Raw genomic sequence first — 27,103 nt, 5'->3', positions numbered from 1 at the left:
AATCTGCTACCCTGGCCAGCCATGCCCTTTCTAGGTCCACACTCCTTTGCATTTGTGACCTATGGGTTTTGTGCCCTCAATTTGTAGAATATTGACTGCAGGCAGTTAAGTGTGTAATTGCAAATTAGTGCCAATTAACACCAATTATAGCCAATTAGCAGCTAATTTAACAATTAAGATATATGTGCAAGTAACAGTATTCTATAGTGTGCAACTTTGCACGCTAAGCGTCAGGGGCGTAGCCAGACTTCTGTGGGAGGGGGGTCCAAAGCCCAAGGAGAGGGGGCACATTTTAGCCCTCCCCCCAGCGCCGCCCCCCCACGTCTTTTCCAACCCCCTCCCGCCGCGAACCCTCCCCCACCGCCGCCTACCTTCACTTTTGCTGGCGGGGGACCCCACTCCCCACCAGCCGACGTCCTCTCCGTCCTGCTCCTGCTCTTGTTGCATGCATTGCTGACGTCCTGCAGTCAGACTCAGAGAACAGAGTTCTGTTCTCTGAGTCTGACGTCGCTACTTCTCTTTCCAGTCTCTCTCCCCCTCCACATATCTCCTCCAGCCCTTAGTAGCAGTCTGATTTTAGGAAGCCGCACTGAGCCTGCCATGAGTGGAAAAGCACGGGGTACAAATGAAAAAATAAAAAATATTTTATCTACTATGCTGGCATTCTGTAAAAAAAGCAGAGGCACCTACCTTTCTTTATAGAATAGGGTACTAATAGGTGTGTTCTTGGCATCTAATATTAATAAAGAATTAGTCTCCTCCAGTCAGTATGGACATAACTTACCCACTGTTCGTGGATACTGCTTAGGATAGAGTAGCACATATCTGCAAACATCATATATTGTAACCCAGAGAAATTGAGTCCTTAAGTGCATAGTTGTCCTGTCTTATTTTTCAAAGCAGAAGTATACACCTATTTTTCACTAATGGGGGCAGTTATAAAACCGCTAGCAAAATGGAGAAATGATTGTAGTGCATCAGGCCCTTAGTTTTGATTTTTGTTCATTTTGAATCCTGTTAATTTCAGGTGAAATGACAATTATGATGTTATTGTGGGCACACAGCTACCTAACTGGGCAATATTTAGCCCAAGGCAGTCAGCAATTATGAAGCTGCTGAAAGCCACGGGCTCAATTAGACCTGGATATTCAATTCTGGTCCATATCTGGGCACGACATTGAATATCCAGGTCTGTGGCAGATCCAGAAGTTGTGCGGGGGCCATGTGACTCAGTGCCAGCACCCACATACCTAACCAGTCAAAGATAGGACCACATAAAAAGAAGTTGAATGATTACTGTTTCTTGCATAATGTGTAGCCTGTGTTAGAATTACATTATGTACTGTGGGTTTTGCTCTGTGGGGTGGGAGGGAACGGGTTCTTTGGGTTGTCACTTTCGATGCTGCCCTACCCAAAATGTGTTGGGTGGGGAAGCTGAGGGGTATGTTGTTTTTTAGTTCACGCTCCATGGTGTTATGAGCTCTCGTATTTTCAGTTTTTGACAATAAAGGTATTTGAAAAAAAAAAACCAGTGTTATCTGTCCAGTTATGTCCGCGGGTAGTAGCACTGAATATCGTCAACATCTTCACCCCTCTACGACCCTGGTATTACTCGGTCAGTGCTGTAGAAGTTACACCAGCTTTTCAGTGGCACTGTGCAGTTAAATGTCACTGGAAATCTGGGGACAGCCTGTGTAGCATGGTTTAAGTGGGTAGGAGCCCCTTCTGCGTGCTTAAACCACATTGAATATCGGCTCCCTAAAAATTCAGGTATGGAGAGCATCTATAGGTAAGCAATCAAAAAGTGGCTGGAAGATGGCTAATAAATCTCAGATACATTTAAATAATGCCACTTCTCTTGTAATGAATTTTCACCAGACTGGTCAAGAGAAAGTAGATATTTTTCAAGAAAATAATGGAATACTTGAAGAAATAATCTTTTAAACCTTCCTTGTAAAGTATATAGTAATCCTCTAAAAAAGCAATTGCTGGTGGTCAGGAAGCCTTGTCAATCCTTTTGTTAAAAAGAAGGATTAATACATATTATTAGATTTTTGGCTTGAATTTCAACTCTTTTTTTAATTGATAATTAATTCCTTATCAAGATGGTAGTGACATCAGTTTCACTGTTGCCAGGTTACAATAGTAGAGGGTTTAGACTTTTATATTAAACCCATGTTTAATAAGCTATAAAAATAACAAGGGAAAAGGTTTGTTAGAGGTCTTTGAAAATAATAATAGTAAAAAAACACTATGGCTTTTTTTCATAATAAAGTTTGACAAAAGATCTCTGAGAAACCGTGATATCATTCATACACCGTGCCAAGCTGGAGAGCAACTCCACAGCTTGGCAACAAACTAGAGAAGAGAAGTAATTCCTCTGGGCTGGCATGAGCTGTAGCTGAAACAGCTCCATATGCACTATTTACATAACTGCGGTGGAGTGTGAGAATAAACACAGCTGTGGTATTGCCCAAAATATTTCTATTCACTGAGGAATTTAAAAAAAAATGTTTATCACTGAAAAGCAGATAAACATAGCTTTGCAACGACTTGTTCAACCAAGGCAGCACGTCAAACCTTGAGAGACTGTCATCCTTGAAACAAAGAATAATTGGTGTGGTGGATAAAGCTTCCCACCATCCTTTCTTCATACTGTTCTGGAAACACGGAAGTAATGCACTTTTATTTCATGTTTGTTTTCATTTTAGAGTGCTTGGAGGGTTTTTCACTAGAATACATTAACTCACATAAAGGATAGGAACAGGGTAAAAAGTTGATCAGTTTTTGGACTATGCTACATCAGAATTATAAAACCACTCTTGAATGATTGTGTAACTGCCCTTTAGTGATGCCTGTATTTGTTTAGGTTTATTTACCTTGCTCTACTATGAAAATAAAACAGCCTTAAATTAGGGTAGAAGGTTTCAAAAGGATGACTTATTTCTCCAAACATAATTAAAGAACGCCAATTCCGCAAGGCTCTACAAAATTTTACATTACATAAGTACATAAGTATTGCCACACTGGGAGAGACCAAAGGTCCATCAAGCCCAGTATCCTGTTTCCAACAGTGGCCAATCCAGGTCACAAATACCTGGCAAGCTCTCAGAAAAGCTCAATGCATTTTATGATGCTTATCCCAGAAATAAGCAGTGGATTTTCCCATATCAATTTAATAATGGAAGCCGTCCAGACCCTTTTTAAACCCCACTAAGCTAACCGACTTTACCACATTCTCTGGCAACAAATTCCAGAGTTTAATTATACAGTGGTGGAAATAAGTATTTGATCCCTTGCTGATTTTGTAAGTTTGCCCACTGACAAAGACATGAGCAGCCCATAATTGAAGGGTAGGTTATTGGTAACAGTGAGAGATAGCACATCACAAATTAAATCCGGAAAATCACATTGTGGAAAGTATATGAATTTATTTGCATTCTGCAGAGGGAAATAAGTATTTGATCCCCCACCAACCAGTAAGAGATCTGGCCCCTACAGACCAGGTAGATGCTCCAAATCAACTCGTTACCTGCATGACAGACAGCTGTCGGCAATGGTCACCTGTATGAAAGACACCTGTCCACAGACTCAGTGAATCAGTCAGACTCTAACCTCTACAAAATGGCCAAGAGCAAGGAGCTGTCTAAGGATGTCAGGGACAAGATCATACACCTGCACAAGGCTGGAATGGGCTACAAAACCATCAGTAAGACGCTGGGCGAGAAGGAGACAACTGTTGGTGCCATAGTAAGAAAATGGAAGAAGTACAAAATGACTGTCAATCGACAAAGATCTGGGGCTCCACGCAAAATCTCACCTCGTGGGGTATCCTTGATCATGAGGAAGGTTAGAAATCAGCCTACAACTACAAGGGGGGAACTTGTCAATGATCTCAAGGCAGCTGGGACCACTGTCACCACGAAAACCATTGGTAACACATTACGACATAATGGATTGCAATCCTGCAGTGCCCGCAAGGTCCCCCTGCTCCGGAAGGCACATGTGACGGCCCGTCTGAAGTTTGCCAGTGAACACCTGGATGATGCCGAGAGTGATTGGGAGAAGGTGCTGTGGTCAGATGAGACAAAAATTGAGCTCTTTGGCATGAACTCAACTCGCCGTGTTTGGAGGAAGAGAAATGCTGCCTATGACCCAAAGAACACCATCCCCACTGTCAAGCATGGAGGTGGAAATGTTATGTTTTGGGGGTGTTTCTCTGCTAAGGGCACAGGACTACTTCACCGCATCAATGGGAGAATGGATGGGGCCATGTACCGTACAATTCTGAGTGACAACCTCCTTCCCTCCGCCAGGGCCTTAAAAATGGGTCGTGGCTGGGTCTTCCAGCACGACAATGACCCAAAACATACAGCCAAGGCAACAAAGGAGTGGCTCAGGAAGAAGCACATTAGGGTCATGGAGTGGCCTAGCCAGTCACCAGACCTTAATCCCATTGAAAACTTATGGAGGGAGCTGAAGCTGCGAGTTGCCAAGCGACAGCCCAGAACTCTTAATGATTTAGAGATGATCTGCAAAGAGGAGTGGACCAAAATTCCTCCTGACATGTGTGCAAACCTCATCATCAACTACAGAAGACGTCTGACCGCTGTGCTTGCCAACAAGGGTTTTGCCACCAAGTATTAGGTCTTGTTTGCCAGAGGGATTAAATACTTATTTCCCTCTGCAGAATGCAAATAAATTCATATACTTTCCACAATGTGATTTTCCGGATTTAATTTGTGATGTGCTATCTCTCACTGTTACCAATAACCTACCCTTCAATTATGGGCTGCTCATGTCTTTGTCAGTGGGCAAACTTACAAAATCAGCAAGGGATCAAATACTTATTTCCACCACTGTACATTGAGTGAAGAACAATTTTCTCAGATTCATATTAAATTTACTACTTTGTAGCTTCATCGCATGCCCCCTAGTCCTAGTATTTTTGGAAAGAGTAAACAAAAGATTCATGTCTACCTGTTCCACTCCACTCATTATTTTATAGACATCTATCATATCTCCCCTCAGCCTCCTCTTCTCCAAGCTAAAGAGCCCTAGACGCTTCAACCTTTCCTCATAGGGAAGTCGTCCCATCACAGTTATCATTTTCGTCGCCATTCTCTGTACCTTTTCTAATTCCACTATATTTTTAATGAGATGCGGCAACCAGAACTGAACATAATATTCGAAGTGCAGTCGCACCATGGACCAATACAAGGGCATTATAACGTCCTCTCTTTTGTTTTCCATTCCTTTCCTAATAATAACTAATGTTCTATTTGTTTTCTTAGCCACTGCAGCACACTGAGCAGAGCATTTCAATGTATCATCAACAATGACACCGAGATCCCTTTCTTGGTCGATGACTCTATCTTGGAACCTTGCATTACTTAGCTATAGTTCGGATTCCTCTTTCCCACATGCATCACTTTGCACTTGCTCACATTAAACGTCATCTGCCATTTAGACGCCCAGTCTCGTAAAGTCTTCTTGTAATTTTTCACAATCCTCTCACGATTTAACAAGTTTGATAACTTGTGTCATCAGCAAATTTAATTACCTCACTAGTTACTCCCATTTCTAAATCATTTATAAATATGTTAAAAAGCAGTGGTCCCAGCACAGACCCCTGAGGGTCTACCCTTCTCCATTGAAAATACTGACCACTTAACCCTACTCTCTGTTTTCTATCCTTTAACCAGTTTTTAATCCACAATAGGACAATACCTCCTATCCCATGACTCTCCAATTTCCTCTGGAGTCTTTCATGAGGTACTTTGTCAAACGCCTTTTGAAAATCAAGATACACAATATCAACCAGCTCGCCTTTATCCATGTGTTTGTTCACCCCTTCAAAGAAATGTAATAGATTGGTGAGGCAAGATTTCCCTTCACTAAATCCATGCTGGCTTTGTCTCAATAATCCATGCGTTTGAATTTGCTCTGTAATTTTGTTCTTTATAATAGTCTTACCATTTTGCCAGCTCACTGGTCTATAATTTCCCAGATCCCCTCTGGAACCTTTCTTAAATATCGGCGTTACATGGGCTACCCTCCAATCTTCTGGTACCATGCTCAATTTTAAAGATAATTTACATATTACTAACAATAGTTCCTCCTGCTCATTTTTCAATTATATCAGTACTCTGGTAATCAATAGAAATAAAACAAAATAAAATATGGAAAAGAAAATAAGATGATACCTTTTTATTGGACATAACATAATACATTTCTTGATTAGCTTTCGAAGGTTGCCCTTCTTCATCAGATCGGAAATAAACAAAAGTTGGTAGTTGACAGTATATAGGAGCGAAACATCAAAGCATTTCAGTGACAGTCTATATGCATGGAGACAGGGGATGAATGAAACATCAAAGCATTTCAGTGACAGTCTAACAGGATGGGGGTGGATAGGTGAGAGTCAGAGAGACAGGAGCAATACAGTTTACAAGGCAACACAATTTTATGCTTTGTAATGGGCTAGAAAACCTAGATCTTTGTTAAGTCCTGTCTGGTGGGTGTCAAAATATTTAATCATTTTGACTTCAAAGGTCTTACATTCCTGTATTGTTTTAAAGTTCCCTTTCAGGATCCTTACCATGAAATCACTGGTACACTGTTCTGGTTTTGTAAAGTGCTGTCCCACAGGCGTGACATCTTTGTTTGTCCATGCATATAGACTGTCACTGAAATGCTTTGATGTTTCACTCATATATACTGTCATCTACCAACTTTTGCTTATTTCCGATCTGACGAAGAAGGGCAACCTTTGAAAGCTAATCAAGAAATGTATTATGTCCAATAAAAAAGGTATCATCTTATTTTCTTTTCCATGTTTTATTTTGTTTTATTTCTATTGATTACCTTTAAAAGTGGACTAACACGGCTGCCACACATCAGTACTCTGGGATGAATACCATCCGGTCCAGGAGATTTGCTACTCTTCAGTTTGTCAAATTGCCCTATTGCATCCTCTAGGTTTATAGAGATTTCGTTCAGCTTCTCTGACGTGTCAGCTTCAAATACCATTTCTGGCACAAGTATCACTCCCAAATCTTCTTTGGTGAAGACCAAAGCAAAGAATTCATTTAATCTCTCCACTACGGTTTTGTCTTCCCTGATCGCCCCTTTTACCCCTCGATCATCTAGCGGTCCAACCGATTCTTTTGCCGGCTTCTTCCTTTTAATATACCTAAAAAAAATTCTTATTATGTGTTTTTGCTTCTAACACAATCTTTTTTTCAAAGTCCTGTAGTGCAAGCTAGAGGTACTTATCAGATAACATTACCAGATAGCAATGAAATGAACTTGTGTCTAGGGGGTGTACCTCTGTAACCCATATGACATGCTAGCTGTTGTGAAACAGGACCAAAACCATGCCACAGATGAAATATATTATGGTTTATTATGTAAAGAAAAAAATATATATATAAACAGTACTGAAGCAAAATGCCAAGCAAAATACAAAAATAACTTGCTATAAAAATAGATTATCACCAGAATAGGTAATATAATCTGATTATCCTAATGTACTGACTAACAGAGTGATTACACCACCCAGTACAGACCTTAAATCCTAATAATTCTTATAAGAACTTATTACACGTCTTATACAAAACACAGTGATCAGCTGAGTACACAGACCAGAAGTCCTGATGTACATATCTGTCTCAGACAAAAACCAAGGACTAACTATCCCCTTAACTAGAGGTAATATATCCTGGTATCTCACCTTGCCGTCTATCATAGACTCCAAATGGTAGAGAAGCGGATTTTTCCTCTGACTCGAGCTGAAGTCTCAGCGAGTCGCAGTCCATAAATAAGTCCAAGAGTATATCTGAATGTAGATTACACAGTCTTAGATAAGGCCTGATGTCGTAGCTGAGCAGACACTGTAAGTTTGTTACGAGGCACACAGTTCACTTGTGTTAGGAAAATCAGTCTCTGGTTCTTCCGAGCGTTCTGTTCACCTGCAAATCTTCAGGTGTGTCTCTCTTCTGGTCTTCTTCCAACTTCTGAACTTTCTTCAGTCCAAACCTTTGGTATCCAAGCGTCAGATGATACCTGTGGACCAATCACATACGATGACATAATGTCCAGCCAGCTGCATGGTCAAGAAGAGAGCCTTTGTTGTAGATGGTATGCAACCTCCCTGCCTGAGGCTATACTCCTCAAATGTTCCCAGGAGATAACGGCTAGTTTGCAACAAAGTATATGTCCTTGGATGAAGTAATCTTGAAATGCTCCGCAGTAATTGGTCTCAATGCTCAGCAGAAATTGGTCTTGGCAAGAAAGCCAGATTCTGATAGTTACAGATATATTCAAGGCACAGGCTGTAGCATCCATATTGTTATAAGAATGGTTCAGGCTTGTATAGGCCAAGACCAGCAAAGGTGAGATCTCAGGTAAATACCCCTACAGTCCCTCTTTGCCTTCCTTATCAGCACATTGCATTTGACTTGACATTCTTTATGCTGTTTTTTGTTATTTTCAGTCGGTTCCTTCTTCCATTTTCTGAAGGATTTTCTTTTAGCTCTAATAGCTACCTTCACCTTACTTTTTAACCATGCCGGCTGTCGTTTGGTCTTCTTCCCTCCTTTTTTATCTAAAGGTGGACAAAGCCATGGGACCAGACGGGATCCACCCCAGGATATTGAGGGAGCTCAGACAGGTTCTGGCGGGTCCTCTTAAAGATTTGTTTAATAAATCCTTGGAGACGGGAGAGGTTCCGTGGGATTGGAGAACAGCGGACGTGGTCCCTCTTCACAAAAGTGGTGATAGGGAAGAAGCTGGAAACTATAGGCCGGTAAGCCTCACTTCGGTTATTGGAAAAGTAATGGAAGCGATGCTGAAGGAAAGGATAGTGAATTTCCTGGAAGCCAATAAGTTACAATATCCGAGACAACATGGTTTTACCAAAAGTAAATCGTGCCAAATGAATCTCATTGAATTCTTTGACTGGGTGACCGGAGAACTGAATCATGGAAGTGCTATAGATGTAATCTACTTAGATTTCAGCAAAGCTTTTGACATGGTTCCCCAGAGGAGGCTCTTGAATAAACTTGACAGGCTGAAGATAGGACCCGACGTGGTGAACTGAAGGTGAGTAGTGAAGTGCCTCAGGGATCATGCTGGGGCCGATTCTGTTCAATATATTTGTGAGTGACATTGCCGAAGGGTTAGAAGGTAAAGTTTGCCTTTTTGCAGATGATACTAAGATTTGTAACAGAGTGGACACCCAGGAGGGAGTAGAAAACATGAAAAAGGATCTGCAGAAGCTAGACGAATGATCTAAGGTTTGGCAATTAAAATTCAATGCGAAGAAATGCAAAGTGATGCACTTAGGGAGTAGAAATCCATGGGAGACGTATGTGTTAGCCGGTAAGAGTCTGATATGTACGGACAGGGAGAGGGATCTTGGGGTGATAATATCTGAGGATCTGAAGACGAAGAAACAGTGTGACAAGGCGGTGACTGTAGCTAGAAGGTTGCTAGGCTGTATAGAGAGAGGTGTGACCAGCAGAAGAAAGGAGGTGTTGATGCCCCTGTATATGTCATTGGTGAGGCCCCACCTGAAGTATTGTGTTCAGTTTTGGAGGCCGTATCTTACTAAAGATGTAAAAAGAATTGAAGCGGTGAGACTTGCTGACCTGAACATGTATACCCTGGAGGAAAGGAGAAACAGGGGTGATATGATACAGGTGTTCAAATATTTGAAAGGTATTAATCCGCAAACGAACCTTTTCCGTAGATGGGAAGGCGGTAGAACTAGAGGACATGAAATGAGATTGAAGGGGGGGCAGACTCAAGAAAAATGTCAGGCAGTATTTTTTTCATGGAGAGAGTGGTGGATACTTGGAATGCCCTCCCGCAGGAGGTGGTGGAGATGAAAACGGTAACAGAATTCAAAAATGCGTGGGATAAACATAAAGGAATCCTGTTCAGAAAGAAGGGATCCTCAGAAGCTTAGCAGAGATTGGGTGGCAGAGCCGGTGGTGGACGGTGGGGCTAGTGGTTGGGAGGCAGGGCTAGTGCCAGGCAGACTTCTACTGTCTGTGACCTGAAAATGGCAGATACAAATCAAGGTCAGGTATACACAAAAAGCAGCACATATGAGTTTATCTTGTTGGGCAGACTGGATGGACCGTGCGGGTCTTTCTCTGCTGTCATCTATTATGTTACTATCCTGCTTATTTTTGAAGGAGAAGGGTGGCCATCTTCCGACACAAATCGGGAGATGGCCGGCCTTCTCCTAAAGCCGGCCAAATTGGTATAATCGAAAGCTGATTTTGGCCGGCTTCAACTGCTTTCCGTCGCAGGGCCGGCCAAAGTTCAAGGGGGTGTGTCAGCAGTGTACCGAAGGTGGGATGGGGGCGTGGGTTAAGAAATGGCCAGCCTCAGCCGATAATGGAAAAAAGAAGGCCGGCCCTGACGAGCATTTGGTCGGCTTTACGTGGTTCTTTTTTATTCACGACCAAGTCTTGAAAAGGTGCCCAAACTGACCAGATGACCACTGGAGGGAATTGGGGATCACCTCCCCTTACTCCCCCAGTGGTCAACTCACCAACCCCCTTCCACCCCAAAAAAAAATTAAAACACATTTTTTTGCCAGCCTCTATGCCAGCCTCAAATGTCATACCCAGCTCCATCACAGCACTATGCAGGTCCCTGGAGCAGTTTTTAGTGGGTACTGCAGTGCACTTCAGGCAGGTGGACCCAGGCCCATCCCCCCCTACCTGTTACACTTGTGGTGGTAAATGGGAGTCCTCCAAAACCCACCCAAAACCCACTGTACCCACATCTAGGTGTCCCCTTCATCCCTAAGGGCTATGGTAGTGTTGTACAGTTGTGGGGAGTGGGTTATTTTTTTGGGGGGGGGTTGGTGGGCTCAGCACCCAAGGTAAGGGAGATATGCACCTGGGATCATTTTGTGAAGTCCACGGCAGTGCCCCCTAGGGTACCCGGTTGGTGTCCTGCAATGTGAGGGGGACCAGTGCACTACCAATGCTGGCTCCTCCCACCACCAAATGGCTTGGATTTGGCTGGGTTTGAGATGGCCGCCATTAGTTTCCATTATCAGCGGGAAACCAATGGCAGCGATCTCCAACACCGGCCATCTCTAACGCCGGCCCAAATGTTGAGATTTGGCCAGCCCCAACCGTATTATCAAAACGAAAGATGGCCGGGCATCTTGTTTCAATAATACGGTCGGGTATGCCACTTTACGGGGCCGGCTGTAGAGATAGCCGCCCATATAGATGGCCGGCCCCGTTCGATTATGCCCCTCCACGTAACCTATTGTTAAAATCGTCCATAGTACCTGAAGATTTGAGGGTGGCCAATGTAACGCCAATTTTTAAAAGGGTTCCAGGGTAAATGGCCGTGTGCTAGAATTAAAAGTGCCCCAGGTAACAAGAGGGTTCAAGAGTACACAAACACGACCAGCGAAAGAAAAAAGTACAACAGGGCCTTCAAGACTGGTACAATCAAGAGTCCCTTATTCATGAAGACCCAACACGGTCATGTTTCGGCATCACAACACCTGCCTCAGAGGTCCAATAATCCAGATGTTCTAGAGAGCAAAGGCAAAAAGGACAAACAACACCCTTAAGCAATTCAGATGGTTTGAGAATGCTATAGTGTATCTATATAATCAGAAATTAATCTTCAACAATGACAAGTTCAATAGTTCCACTGGCTCTTGCCACATACCCTGTGCAGGACTCTGCCTCCCCCCACAGGGCTAATTATATAGATATGCTATAGCATTCTGAAACCATCTCTTTGAATTGCTTAAGAGAGTTGTTTGTCCTTTTTGCCTTTACTGTCGAGAGCATCTGGATTATTGGACCTCTGAGGCAGATGTTGTTAAGCTGAAATATGGCCCGTGTTGGGTCTTCATGAGTAGAGGACTCTTGATTGTACCAGTCTTGAAGGCCCTGTACTTTTGCTAAAATTAAAAGTAGCATGCGGCTATTTACTGCCTGAGCCCTTACTGCCACCCATTGACCCAGCGGTAAGGGCTCATGCGCTACACATGCAGTACCCATGCAGCACACGCCGAGGTAGCCACGCTACCAATTACTGCAGGGAATAACCCTGCTGTAGAAAATAGAAAAGTATCTTCTACCATGAGAAACTACGCACACCAACGTTGACATTACTTCCAGGTGGGCACGATAACTGGGTGGTAGTGTTGATTTGGCGCATGCTACACCTGCAGTAGCCCTACCGCCATTTTATAAAAGGGCATCTAAGAGAGGAAAAAGCCTCAATGAGCTCAGGCTAAATCATAGTCTGTAAACAGCTCAGGTATTACATAAGTACATAAGTAAGTAATGCCATTCTGGGAAAAGACCAAGGGTCCATCGAGCCCAGCATCTTGTCCCCTACAGCGGCCAATCCAGGCCAAGGGCACCTGCCAAGATTCCCAAACGTACAAACATTCTATACATGTTATTCCTGGAATTGTGGATTTTTCCCAAGTCCATTTAGTAGTGGTTTATGGACTTGTCCTTTAGGAAACCGTCTAACCCCTTTTTAAACTCTGCCAAGCTAACCACCTTCACCACGTTCTCTGGCAACGAATTCCAGAGTTTAATTATGCGTTGGGTGAAGAAACATTTTCTCTGATTTGTTTTAAATTTCCTACACTGTAGTTTCATCACATGCCCCCTAGTCCTAGTATTTTTGGAAAGCGTGAACAGACGCTTCACATCCACCTGTTCCACTCCACTCATTATTTTATATGCCTCTAACCTGTGTCCCCTCAGCCGTCTCTTCTCCAAGCTGAAAAGCCCTAGCCTCCTTAGTCTTTCTTCATAGGGAAGTTGTCCCATCCCCGCTATCATTTTAGTCGCCCTTCGCTGCACCGTTTCCAATTCTACTATATCTTTCTTGAGATGCGGCGACCAGAATTGAACACAATACTCAAGGTGCACTCGCACCATGGAGAGATACAACGGCATTAAAACATCCTCACACCTATTTTCCATACCTTTCCTAATAATACCCAACATTCTATTTGCTTTCCTAGCCGCAGCAGCACACTGAGCAGAAGGTTTCAGTGTATTATCAACGACGACACCCAGATCCCTTTCTTGGTCCGTAACTCCTAACGTGGAACCTTGCATGATGTAGCTATAATTCGAGTTCTTTTTTCCCACATGCATCACCTTGCACTTGCTCACATTAAACGTCATCTGCCATTTAGCCATCCAGGCATAGAAAAACCTCTCTTTGAAAAAAACTAATCTTATTGACTCTTCAATTTATATATATATACAAAGCTTTATATTTATATTTTAAACAATTATCTTGGTATCTCATTCAAACTGCTTTGAAATTATACTGCCCATGTCTGACGGTGGTTAGCGTTTCATGTAGCTGCATCCGGGAATTATTATTTAAAGGTTCAGCTTATTTCACTGGCACTCATTCGAAAGAGTCAGTAAAAGATTAGTTTTTGCAGCAAGAGGAATTTGTAAAGTTTTGTGCATGTTTAAATTAATCCATTTTCTCTAGCCATATTTGATTTTCTTCCTCAACCTGGAAGTGTCATGCCACGTTTGGGGTCATGGAAAGGCAATTACTCAGGAAATTTTGAAAACACATTTTGTAAAATCAGGGATTTACCCAGGATCACTATGAACAGTACTATTTGTAGATGGAGAGGTGTAGAATGAAAGAGCAGCTATTTTTAGCAGGGCTATTTAAGGACAGAATATTATTTCCAACTCTCTTTGCTAATGATGGATCAGAGAGAATGTTTATGCATCTGCACACCGTCTTGGTTTGGTTTCAGCTTCAGATTTGTTTTTTTCTTGCTCTGGTAAGCCAATCTGGTTTATTTATTTATTGCATTTGTATCCCACATTTTCCCACCTATTTGCGGGTTCAGTGTGGCTTACAATACATTGTGAATGGTGGAAATACAGTTTGTTACAACTCGGTTATGGATTACATTGTGAGTGGTTATGCGAAAACAAAGTTAAAGTGTCGTTAAGGGAATAGAACAATGGAAAAGAAACAACGGGAAGTAATAGGGCAACTGAACAGTAGTAGAAGAACAATTCGGCATAACATTTTTCTATGAGTAGAGGTATAAATGTGGTAAAAAATTACGGGGGATGGGAATTCAGAAGAGAATGTATTGTTGCATTACTAATAGTGTTTAAATGCCTGGCTCGTAAATGTCACTTAACTCTTTCCCCTTTCCTGATGTAGAGGACATTTTTGTGTGACATGCTCTGTCTGAATCAAGAGAACAGGAATACTAGACAAAGAGCTGTTATGTTTTTTTTTTTCTGCAGATATATTTCTGTTTAGCCTTGATACCTATTTTGTACCTCTAAATATGGTCAAAAGATAGACACCTTCACTTTTGTACTATATGGAATCCAAGAGAAAAATATTAACCTAGATTATGACATTTAGGAGGTCATTTCAGAAGGGTTAATTGGCATTTAAACCAGTGGCATAGCCAGATTGCTAATTTTGGGCGGGCTTGAGCCCAAAGTGGATGAGCATGGAATTTTCTTACCTCCCCTGACCTCCTTCCTCAAAATATAAACACCTGAGCTGGCAGGGATCCCCAAGTCCCACCAGCTGAAGACCTCTTCCAACATAACATTTTCCAAGATTGTTAGCTGGCAGTAGTATCCACAAGCCACCACCACTGCAGAACCCAGCACACACACCCTCCCACCCCCTCCCCCACCCCCAGCGAATGCTCAGTTTTCACACGTGCAGGGAGAGGCCGGGGCCAGCAGCAGCGGCAACTCAGGACACTGCCACTAGCTGACGACCTTGGAAAACATTATGGCTGTGGTTGGAGAAGGCCTTCAGCTGGCAGGGCTTGGGGATGCTTGCCAGCCACAGGAAAGGTTCTTCAATTTGGGGTGAGTCTGAGCCCAAACTTAGCTGTGGCCACTGTTGCCATGTTAGGTCACTTGAATATATGAAATCAGGGTCAACAAACAAGTGGTAAGTAGATTTGCAACTGGATTGAGGTTTGCCTGACAGTCCTTTGTTTACCCCACTACATGCAGAGATTTGCAGTTTTGAATTCCCTATTACATTACCCAGTGCATTTTTTCTAGCAAAAAAGGTGCCGGTACTCAAATGCTTGGCCACCCTTCAGGGGTGGGGAGATCACTGAGGAACCCACCCCACAATAGCCAAGCTCCCTGCAACCAGTCACAAAATGTATGACAAGGCAGAATTGGTATGTAGAGCCTGAGCTCTTTCATTAAAACTTGAGGTCCATGGGTCAATTTTAGCAGACAATGGAAAAGGTGCCGGTACTCAGTACCCCCAAGTACCCCCTCAAAAAAAGCCCTGACATTACCTAAGAAAAGCAAGACCTCAAGACCCTAGTGGAATGGGGTAAACCCAAGACTGGATTAACCTGTCAGGTGAATCTGGATCCAGTTGGCAACCTAAGTGTTAGGTGATTCATATTTATATCTGTGACTTTCCCAATGATGCCTTGCAGAAGGCAAAGATTACTTGTTTTATTCAACACTGTTGTGAAAAGTAGCTATTCATGAGATATTTGGAACTCTGTCCGACCTTTTTTGTCTAAAACTTAAACCCGATCCGATATATTTAGTATCACAAGTAAAATAACACTTTTCTTTTCTTTTGGTCTAATTTCTAGACATATTGAACTCCATTCACCAGATGCCAAGCACACAGTGGTCCTTAGAAGTAAAGATTCAGCTACAAGTCAGGCCTGGTTCAATTCCATCTCCTCCATTGTTAGTGATCTCACTGCCAGGGTGATAGCAGACGTCAAAGAACAGCTGGGGAAAACAGGAATTGCTGGAAGTCAAGAGATTAAGCATCTAGGATGGCTTGCGGAAAAGGTAAATTTTTTGAAAAGTTTTTCACCTCTTTAAGCATGCTGTTTTTTCACATCAAAAAGTCTCTCTTTTTTGTCATCAGTGTTGAAGTTTGCAAATTATGTTTCAGGAAAAAAAATTACAAAGATGCTAAGCGGCCAGTCCTAATTTTAAACTGGTAGTATTCGTAGTCCCTGATTCGGCCCATTTAAATCAGTGCTGCAGGTTCCATAAAGCAGCAGGATTGGGTTCTGAGAAATCTAGGACAGGTCTAAAATCTCCCTCCTAAAATTGGGTTACTTGGAACCTTTAAAATTAGCAAAATAAAAACCACAAGAAGCTGGCAAGTCAATCTGTGGGCACAGCTTTGAAACAGTATTTCTTTAGTAAACTAACCAGCTTCTAATTGAAAAAGAAAAACGCCTATATTGCGACCCAAATCGGGAGATAGACGTTTATCTCACAAAAACGAATAAAGCGGTATAATCGAAAGCTGAATTTGGACGTTTTCAACTGCACTCCGTCGCGGATGCGGACAAAGTTGATGGGGGCGTGTTGAAGGCGGAACTGGGGCGTGGTTATCGGGCGATCAGAGATGGGCGCCTTTCGCCGATAATGGAAGAAAAATATGCGTTTTTAGCGAGAATTTAGGGCACTTTTCCTGGACCCTGTTTTTCCATGAATAAGGCCCCAAAAAGTGCCCTAAATGACTAGATGACCACTGGAGGGAATCGGGGATGACCTTCCCTGACTCCCCCAGTGGTCACAAACCCCCTCCCACCACAAAATATGCCATTTCACAACTTTTTATTTTCACCCTCAAATGTCATACCCACCTCCCTGGCAGCAGTATGCAGGTCACTGGAGCAGTTATTAGGGGGTGCAGTGGACTTCAGGCAGGTGGACCCAGGCCCATCCCCCCCCCCACCTGTTACACTTGTGCTGGTAAATGGGAGCCCTCCAAACCGCCCCCAAACCCACTGTACCCACATGTAGGTGCCCCCCTTCACCCCTTAGGGCTATAGTAATGGTGTAGACTTGTGGGCGGTGGGTTTTGAGGGGAATTTGGGGGGCTCAACACCCAAGGGAAGGGTGCTATGCACCTGGGAGCTCTTTTACCTTTTTTTTTGTTTTTGTAAAAGTGCCCCCTAGGGTGCCCGGTTGGTGTCCTGGCATGTGAGGGGGACCAGTGCACTACGACTCCTGGCCCCTCCCACGAACAAATGCCTTGGATTTATTCGTTTTTGAGCTGGGCGCTTTCATTTTCCATTATCACTGAAAAACAAAAATGCCCAGCTCACAAATTGTCGAATAAAACATGGACATCCATTGTTTTCGAAAATACGGTTCGGTCCGCCCCTTCACGGACCCGTTCTCGGAGATAAACGCCCATGGAGATAGATGTTTTTGTTCAATTATGCCCCTCCATGTGCGTTAACCACTTAACATGCTGTCACCACACAGTAATGGTCTACCTCACAAACATAGTTTGCCTATTACCGCATGTTAAACTACACATTACTGCATTATTCAATATTTTTCTTTCCGGGGCGTGGTTTGGGCAGAGAGTGGGCATGGAAGCGTTGACCAGATAGCACATTATACTTACTGCATGCTAACTGGCTAACGCAGAGTTAACATAGGACCATATATCACCTCCTAAAATACTTATAGACTGCACAATCCAAAAGTACTCGGTGGTTCACAGCAGTACATTCATAACAAAAAAAAACATTAAACTATACTAAACAAAACACAGACTACAATACATTATATCATCATATAGTTCCAGTTCAGTAAAAATCTGCAAAGCCATAGAGGAAAGCATAAGACTGTACTAAATGCCAAATGCCTGCCGAAACAGCAAGGTTTTTTACTCCCTTTTAAACAGATGTTTTCATTGTGTGCAGACTCAATGGTAGGTTGTTCCATAGTTTAGGACCAATCACTTTAAAAACCTTGGAATGATACTCATCTAATCTGAACTCTTTGAAAGAAGGAACTTCCAACAAACTAGCATCAGATGATCTCAAAGTTCTGGCTGGTTGATAAATACCCAGGGTGGAACCGTATTATTCAAGACTTGAAAAACCAAAAGTAAAATTTTAAAAATGATTCTCTGTTTAACTGGAAGCCAATGAAGCTTCTGCAAAACTGGAGTGATATTAACAATATCTTGGGAACCCAAAAAGCACACGAGCCATAGCATTCTGTGCTATTTGAAGGGCATTCAAACGGCCTCCACAGAGTCTTGCTAACAAACCATTACAGTAGTCAAAGTGTGGCATTACCACACTTTGTATGACTAATCTAAAATTTAAAAAACTTAACAAATCCTGCAACCTCCTCACTAACTTAAGTTTAAAAAATACTGAGCTAACCACTTTCATGACTTGGGGCTTCATAGAATGCATTTATTAGATGTAACTTCTGAATGGGAAAAGATTATACAGAAGACAGTGCATTTTATTTTTCATTTTCTTTACTTTTATTCTATTGTTATGTTTTCTTGTTCTTTTCCTGTTCTATGACATCCCCACTTATTTTGTTTTATCATAAACAGGACCAATGTTAGACATTATGGGGCCCAAGTCAGAAATTTACAAGGGGATGTAGGCCAAAGAATCCACCAGAAGGCTATGCCTTCTTTTGCCTTTGGTAGGCTTGGGGCCTGTCTTTGGCAGTTGCCTGTTTCAACCCATTTAACACCAGTCCTGATTGCAAACCATTCTGGTGCAGCCCCACAAAGAGTGTATAGAAACTACTGTAAGTTAAATATATGCTAGATACCTTGACCACATCCTCTGATAACAAATTTCACAGCTTGATTGTTCTTTCTGGGAACATTTTTTTTTTTTCTTCAGTTTGTTTTAAATCTGCAACCTGCTAGCTTCATGGAGTGTTCCCTAGTCCCAGGAGTGGAGGAGTAGCCTAATGGTTAGTGCAGCGGGCTTTGATCCTAGTGACCTGGATTTGATTCTCACTGCAGCTCCTTGTGACCTTGGGCAAGTCACTTAACCCTTCATTGCCCCAGGTACAACAACTGCAGGAGTCTTTTACTAAAGGTTAGCTCAAGTTATCTGCAGCAGGGCCCATAGGAATAAACTCAAGCTAATCTTTAGTGAAAGACCCCCCCCCCCCCCTAAATTGTGAGCCCTCTAGGAACAGAGAAAGTACCTGCATATAATGTGTACAGCACTGCGTACATCTAGTAGCGCTATAGAAATGATTAGTAGTAGTAGTCATTTAAAAATGTAAATAACTATTCACTACTAACCTGTTCCACCCCACTCACTGTTCTGTGCAATGGTGGCCTTCTAGGGATCAGGCAGAAAGAAAAATATTTAGTTTTTTTAAAAAGAAGGTCAAGACTTACAGGTTTGGCCATTGGTTTTGAGATGTGGGTAGGCTGATGGGGTATGTATTGGAGGTTCAGGGATGCTGGTTGGTGAGTAACTGAGTTGTTTGGAGTTTTTTATTCTATTTATATGATGGCCTTATTGTTTGATTTCTGTTTGAATTACTGCACACCATTTTGGAAAAGCCTGTGTTTGGTTTGGGAGAATGGTATAAAATATGTGAAATACATAAAATAGCATGTCAAGCACAGCTCAGGTAGACTTTCCCCTCTCCTGGATCCCAGCCAATGTATCCCATCTCCACATGGGCCATAAATTCTCCTTTGGGTCTCTCTACTGCCTTTCCTATTCATTCAGTTTCCTGGCCTGTGTTATGTCACTCTTGTCCTCCTGTGTTACATCTTTACCTGTTGTCTTCATTTATTACTACTTCTGATTGCTCTGGCTGCTTCTGTCCCTTTACTTTGGTACTTCTCAACTGTTCTGGAACCTTCCTTCTGGTTCTCCTTTCTAAATCTCTTCAACCAGTGTGAGAAGCAGGTATCTTTTCAATGGTAGCTCACAATCTAATGCCATCCATCATGTCTAATAAGATTGAATCCATTTTGCAACCCATTCTAAACCCAGGATGAGCAAAATGAAGTAGCTCTGTGTTCTCAAAAAATAATAAATAAATAAAAATCTATGAGCTGATTGCAAACTGATTGCAGACTACCCTTCCCATCACTTTCATTTGGGCAGGGAGTTGGGGATTGGCTGAAAATCTGGCAGCTATCATTTTCTCTTCCTTTCATAACCAGTGGAGTGATGACCAATTTCTTCAACTTGGGGGTCACAAACCCCTCCATGAATGACTGGTTAAACATACTACCTCACAGGGGAGAAATGTCATTGCCTAATCATGTGAACAGTTTCATGAGAATATGAGACATCTGACAAATGGCTGATTTTATACTATCTTACCTTTGCCACCTCAGCTAGAATAACTGGATGAAACAACCCCCACCCACCAACCCCATAAGTTAATTGGCTCACAGTTTCTTCCTCTTCAAACTTTACGTTGACTAACCCTCCCCTCCTCTGATCAAACCTATTATCTTGTACCACTTTGCCATCATCAGATCACAAATATTACAATTTTTTCTAAAAAAAAAAATAGATGAAGTTCTCACAGGTAAATTGTCTATCACAGCCAGTGCACATCCGACTTCCTTTTCCATTAACTGTTTCTCTAAGGTGAACATTTTCTGAGGCACATTAACTGCCTGTTAGAGACATTTGTTCACATACCGCCTGATATTCAGCACTATCAGGAGTAGCCTAGTGGTTAGTGCAGCGGACTTTGATTCTGGGGAGCTGGGTTTGATTCCCATTGCAGTTCCTTGTGACCTTAGGCAAGTCACTTAACCCTTCATTGCCCCAGGTACCAAACTTAGATTGTGAGCCCTCTAGGGACAGAGAAAGTACCTGCATATCATATGTACAGTGCTGCATACATCTAGTAGCGCTATAGAAATGATTAGTAGTAGTACTATTTAAGCGGCCAGGAACAGCTCTTGGCAGGTTAAATAGCCTTAAGTCTGCTAAGTGCTAATATTCAGCTGGCTATATCTGCTGAAAATTAGCGCTTAGTGGCTAGCCTGGTCAAAGGCTATGTTGCGTGACTTAGCCGGTTAGCACCAGTGTTCATTAGCTGACTTGGTTAAGTTTAGCGGCCAGACTCCTCTTACTGACCTTTAAATGCATCCGTTCTATGACCCCTCATTACCTCTCCTCTCTCATCTCTCCCTACGCTCTTCCCCGTGAACTCCGCTCTCTGAACAAATCTCTCTTGTTGTCCCCCTTCTTCTCCATCGCTAACTCCAGACTTCGTTCCTTTTATCTTGTGGCACCTTATGCCTGGAACCATCTTCCCGAACCCATACGTCTAGATCCATCTCTACCTGTTTTTAAATCTATGCTGAAAGCTCACCTTTTCACTACTGCCTTTGGCTCCTAACCACTACTCATTTGCCCTCCTCCTCCCCTTTTCCTCTTTACCCTGTATTTCCCTTGCCCGTAATGTCTTGTCTGTCTGTTTTATCTAGATTGTAAGCTCTTTGAGCAGGGACTGTCTCTCTATGTCAGGTGTTCAGCGCTGCATGCATCTGGTAGCGCTATATAAATGCTATTAGTAGTAGTAGTATAAATATCAGGACAATCTTGCTGGTCAGCCGATGAATATAGACCTAACCGCCTATGTTCATAGCGGCCAAAAAAACCTGGAAATTCAGTGGCAGTCACTGGATATGGCCCAGCATTGAATTTCTGGGTTCGCTGCCAACAGCAGGAGTTAGTTGGGCAAAAGTTAGTTGGGCTGCCTTCCACATTCTCAGTATCAGCCCCACAGTCTTGCTTACCCTCCCTTACCAACTGATGGTATCTGCATAAAATTTTACAAAGATCCTTACCTTACTCTTTTCTAACTTAATGCAAGCACACTTGTAGGAGGCAGTTCTATAATTGGATGTCTCTGGGGGCACGCAGTATGAACCTAGGTTCCGTTATAGAATACTAGTTAGCCCGTCTCAGTGCACCTAACATTTATGCTCCCACACTTACACACGCCAGAGAGATTTTCAGTGACAGCCTAATCCCACCCCCTATTCATCTCCACATACTATGCACAGTAACCACGATACAGTTCCCCACCCCACCCTACATCCTTTTAATCATAATGCTAAACCTTCAGTAACCAGCTTATGAAAAGTTCCACTCTAAGTCTCACTCTGGAGTCCTCCAAGGGGTGATCCCCCTTTGGCTACATCATCTTTGGAGTCATGCCTGTGGTGGTATACCTGCTACCCTGTATTATTAGGGTTACCATATGGCTCCAGAAAAAGGAGGACGGATTGAGCCAGCCGGGTTTTACTTCCATTGCTTTCAATGGCAAGCAATGGAAGTAAAACCTGGCTGGCTCAATCCGTCCTCCTTTTTCTGGAGCCATATGGTAACCCTATGTATTATTAGCTCAAGAATTAAATCGCCAAATCAGAAGTGATGCAGCATGGTGGTGGGGCTTCTCTCTGCCTCTACAATCACTGGGCAACACCAGACCACCAGTTCTCATGTATGCAGAAGTGGATAGGGAGCCAATGAAGTGACTTAAGGAGAAGGCTAATATGAGCATAGTGACAGTGGCAGAATATAAGTCATGCAGCAGAATTTTGAACAGATTGAAGGGGAAAGAGATGGCTTAGTGGGAGACCTGTGAGAAGCAAGTTGCAGTAGTTTAAGAGAGAGGTGATAAGAGTTTTGGTAGTGTGCTCAGATAGGAAAGGACAAATTTTGGAGCTATTTTAGAGAAAGAAACAACAGGTTTTAGCAGTCTGTTGGATATGTGCAGAGAAAGAGGCATCAAAGATGACCCCAAGGTTACAAGCTGATGAGACAGGGAGGATGAGAGTGTTATCCACAGAGATAGAGAATGGGGGAAGAGGAGAGGTGGGTATGCACTAATTGGGAGCGCGCACCAACTAATTTTTTTTCGGAGCTCCGGCAAGGCCTAGAAGCCTGGGTCTCGATTTTTAACTGGAGCTCCAGGAAAATGGCCATTTTTCAGGCGATTTTTGTTTTTATTCCGTTTTGGCCCCAGGACCAGTGGGATCGGATCCAATGGGGGTCTTTGAGTAAGAAGAAAATCCTGAGTCAGGTAAGGGGGTTTTAACCCCAAAATTTTAAATAGTTTAATTTTAAAATGTGTAAATGCGGTTTTTTATTTTTAAAAATTCAGGGGTTCATCAGATTTAAATTCTGTTCGCGGATTTGGGGTTGGGGGATTTTTCTTGATTTTTCTAGTGGGTTAGTTTTTGAATTTACATATTTTGAGGGGGTCTTTTGGAAGGGTGTTGGTTTTAAAGTGGTTGTGAAAGGGTTAATTTTTTTTATTTGACGGGGTAGGTTCAGAGGGAGGTGTTTGAATTTTTGGGATACTTTTTAATTCAATCTGGGATTTTTAAAGGGGTTTTCGAGGCGGAATTAGTGGGGCGGGTAGTAAATTTAGGTATTTTTAAATTTGAAAAATATAGGTTAATAGAGAACGGGAAGTTTTAATATTTTGGAAATTTGGGGGTAATTAGGTTAAGGTTTGAGTGTGTTTTTGCTTCATTTTATAGTTTTTCCATTAAATTCTATGGGAAGTAATAGGAAAAAATGGAGATTTTGCACTGCTGACCAACATTCCGCTGGTCAGCAGTGAAATTTGGAATTTTGAGGGAAGGAGGGGATTGGCTGGAGGGTTTTTGGAATCCAGCCAAAAACTCCGTATCCTAGGAGATGGAGTCGCTGGCGGTTGGCAGAAGGAGTTGGGCTGTGGTGAGGTGAGGTTGTGTGTTGGTGTGGCTGGTTATGGTAAAGGGTTAAAGGGTGAGAGATACAGTTATAGGTTTGGGAAAGTGAGTGAATTGACAGGAGTAAATGAATAAAGAGTGAATTGGTGACAAATGTGAGTTAATACTGGCTGTGAAGAATAAATACAATAGGGCTAGGTGTGTGATGAATAGGGGCTGAGAACAGACTTACAATTTATTTTAAAGGGAAAAAAATACACAAAGAACACATTAACTGTGCTACTGTAACGTCTCAAATGTGCATTGAGTAAGGGGCTCTATAGAATAAGCAAGTAAAAGACTGGAATGACAAAAGAGATCGGGGGAGTGATTGTTTGGAGTTGAGTGGGTTCCTGCAGGTCACTGGATCACTCCTTCCTAGATTAGGGATTATAAAAAAAGTTTAGGCTCACAAAATTAGGAGAATTTATTCATATTTGGTTTGAGATAAGTAACGGTCACAGTATTGATATTATAAAAGTGTAACGTCCCTAAGTGAAAGTCATTCAATATTGAGAGGGAGAGAGGGTTTTGCCTCCCTTTTGGTTATTTAAGAGAGGTTTAGGGAGAAGATAAAGTCGGAAAAACTGGACGGCAGAGGAAGAGATCGGGCCCCCACGCAAGAAAGACCAACGGCTTTCCTAAGGAACCGTAAGAGAGACTGCATCACACTAAAAGCCGGGACATTGGAAAAAGGGAAGGGAGTAAAATAAACCAAAAGAAATAATACTTACCTGGATCCAGGGAATGTGGGTGGAAGAGTTCTGAAAGACACAAAATATCACACAAAGAATCAAAATTCTTAGGAGTGTAGCAGATACTTGAAAAGAATTTCTGTACAATTTTGTTACTCAGAAGGGGTATAGGACAAAGAGAAAGTGAAGAGATACTTATCTGATTCCGGGGAAGCAGGGAGTTGGAGAAGGGTAACCTGTGAAAGTAAAGAAAGAGAAAGTTGAACCAAATGGTACACATCTTGAATGAGTTGAAAGAATATATTAACACAAAAGATACCTGGGAATTGTTTTACTTATTGAATGTTGAGTTAAAATAATTAAATTATTGGTTATTACAAACTTTACATTGTGAAATTGTGTTTCTTATTCTCAGAAAGAGTAAAATCCTGAAATTAGTTTATATTCCTCCCCGCTCCTGGAGTGGGAGACGAGGTTAGTTTTTGTTGTTCTCACCCCATTCCTGGGTACTGGGTTCTGGACAGTTGTCACGGCTACCAACATCAGGCTGACTAGAATCCAGCTTAATTCTTACATCACACCCAGGCGTGGGGTAGACTAACACTACTCGGAGAGGAAGAGGAGTGAATAGATGGATGGAGTGGACTTTGAAGGAAGAAAAACAGTGAATACATTTAGCCAGAAATGTTTAAAGCGCGTATTTTTTTATGCATCTTATATAGAATCTGGCCCAAATTGTGGAAATACCCCCTGGAACCTCCCTGAAATGCCCCCTAGTCATGCCTTCTTGACTTTGCATGCACATTATTATAGAATACAATATGCACATATTTCCCAATTAAGTCCAATTAATGCCAATGATGGGTTGTTAGCATTCAATTGTTGGCACTGATTGGCTCATTAATCAATTTGTGTGTGCAAATTGTCAATGCATGCTGAATTGCGCACACAATTCTAGCCACCATATATAGAGTCCAGGGGTTTGTGTAGTTGATACCCTCTGATTTGCTCTTCAATAGCATTTCCACCATATCATTTACAATAATGTTAAACAGAACCAGATCAAGGAACTATCCCTACAGTCCACCACTGCTAACCATCTTTCCTCAGGGTGAACTTCATTTATCATTACTTTTTTCTCATCTCTCACTCAGCTAATTCATAATCCAGTCAAGGAATACTGTTTCCCCAAGAAAGTAACAGAAGGCAAAAAAAAAATGTATAGGAAGGATGCATTGAAAACCAAAAAGCACAAATGGTATCCATTAATGACAAGGGAATATATTGTTACAGGCAGCATAAACTGCTTCTATCAAGTCTGCCTTCGTGTCAAGTAATATGTAGTTTTAAACAAGAAAATTAATTTAATTGAAAGTTTGATTTTTTTTTTTTTTAGTTTCAACAGTTTGAATGACTGATACCATCAAAAAAGTATGTGGATTTGGGTAGAGAAACTATATATCAGTGAAAAATGTTAACTGCTCACCTCTTATGTACTATAGTGTTCCTTAAAGCTGCTAATTATAGATCTTGGCAGAATTATTGCACTTTAAAATAAAAATCAAACCTTGATGGTCCTAATTAAAATGTGCTATTAGAGAATTATAGTGCAAAGGAGCAACTCTATACAGTATGTGACAGATTTTCTTGAATAAAAGAATTGTATTCATGAGCTTACATGTTCAAGAGTACTAATTATAGGGGAATGAGACTATAACTGCAGGATGGAATAAATACACTGTGGTATATTGAGAACATGGACCCTGAGAGCGATGAAGACTTTTATTCTGCATGAATGCCAAGTTCTATAAATCAACTGCTAAACACACCAGTTCACAGCTGACTTTCTTAGCAGTAGTTAATCTTTGTTTTCTTTTTTTATTTTGTTATGTAAACTGACAGCAAACATTCTGAAAAAGAGCTTTCCTTATCAAGGACTCCTAAATATGTCACACACTCAACCAGAAGTTTTCCTAGGAAGTTACTTAGCTACTTATTCAATTCAGAACAGTAATGAGTGATATGATATCACTTGATGAGTGCAATTATCGAATTACGACTCTTGTTGTATAATCCTCCTTGTTTATCTTTTCTCTCTCTTTGTTACTCTCTTTTTGCAGCATAAATTAAAATTTAGCAGAGACTGAGAAAGAAAATTGATAATAGTGGAGGCTCCTTTGCTTTCCAAGGGTTTGCCTCTTCTCTGGTTTTTAATGAGACCTCCTATTATTTTGGCCTCATTGCCTTCCCCAATGAACAGCTTTAAGGAAAAGCTTTCCATTCATACAGCAAAATTTGTGCTGAGCTGCTGACCTTTTGCTTTTGTAAGACTTCATTTGAGACTCTGTCTCATGGCCAAACCTATTGTTGGATCAATCGTGTTGATTTGGGGACTCTCATTGTAATATACTTCTAATGAGGTGTGTAGTACACATGGAGGGGCATTTTCAATTGACATCTAAGTCCAACTTCAGACGTTTTGCTAAAAATGTCAAAAATTCAAGTGGGCTGCAGCAAGGCCCATTTTATTCCTATGGGCCCTGCTGCAGATAACTCAAGCTAAGCTTTAGTAAAAGACCCCCTTAGTGCATGCTAACGGAATTAGCATACATTAAGGGGGGGGGGGGCAGCTCCTTGTAACTCCGGGCAAGTCACTTATCCCTCCATTGCCCCATGTAAGCTGCATTGAGCCTGCCATGAGTGGGAAAGCGCGGGGTACAAATGTAACAAAAAAATATATATGGTGCCAAAAAAATCCACGCAGAAAACATTTAACTGGCCAGGAGCCATCCCTGGGCTCCTTGGCCAGTTAAATAGCTTTGAAAATCATGGAG

At 42.0% G+C, this 27,103-nt stretch overlaps 1 protein-coding gene across 1 annotated transcript in view; it reads left to right on the top strand.

Annotated features, from left to right (window-relative positions):
• Positions 1-27,103, top strand: part of SNTB1 (syntrophin beta 1) — a 331,812-nt gene that overhangs the window by 237,787 nt on the left and 66,922 nt on the right. Inside the window, exon 3 of the mRNA XM_030218617.1 lies at positions 15,665-15,872. Coding sequence (XP_030074477.1) covers positions 15,665-15,872 — 208 coding nt within the window. The remainder of the gene's footprint in view (positions 1-15,664; positions 15,873-27,103) is intronic.

This window comes from Microcaecilia unicolor, chromosome 1 (genome assembly GCF_901765095.1).
Source record: "Microcaecilia unicolor chromosome 1, aMicUni1.1, whole genome shotgun sequence".
In the NCBI taxonomy this organism is placed as follows: domain Eukaryota; kingdom Metazoa; phylum Chordata; class Amphibia; order Gymnophiona; family Siphonopidae; genus Microcaecilia; species Microcaecilia unicolor.
This window is presented reverse-complemented; position numbering and strand designations above follow the sequence as displayed.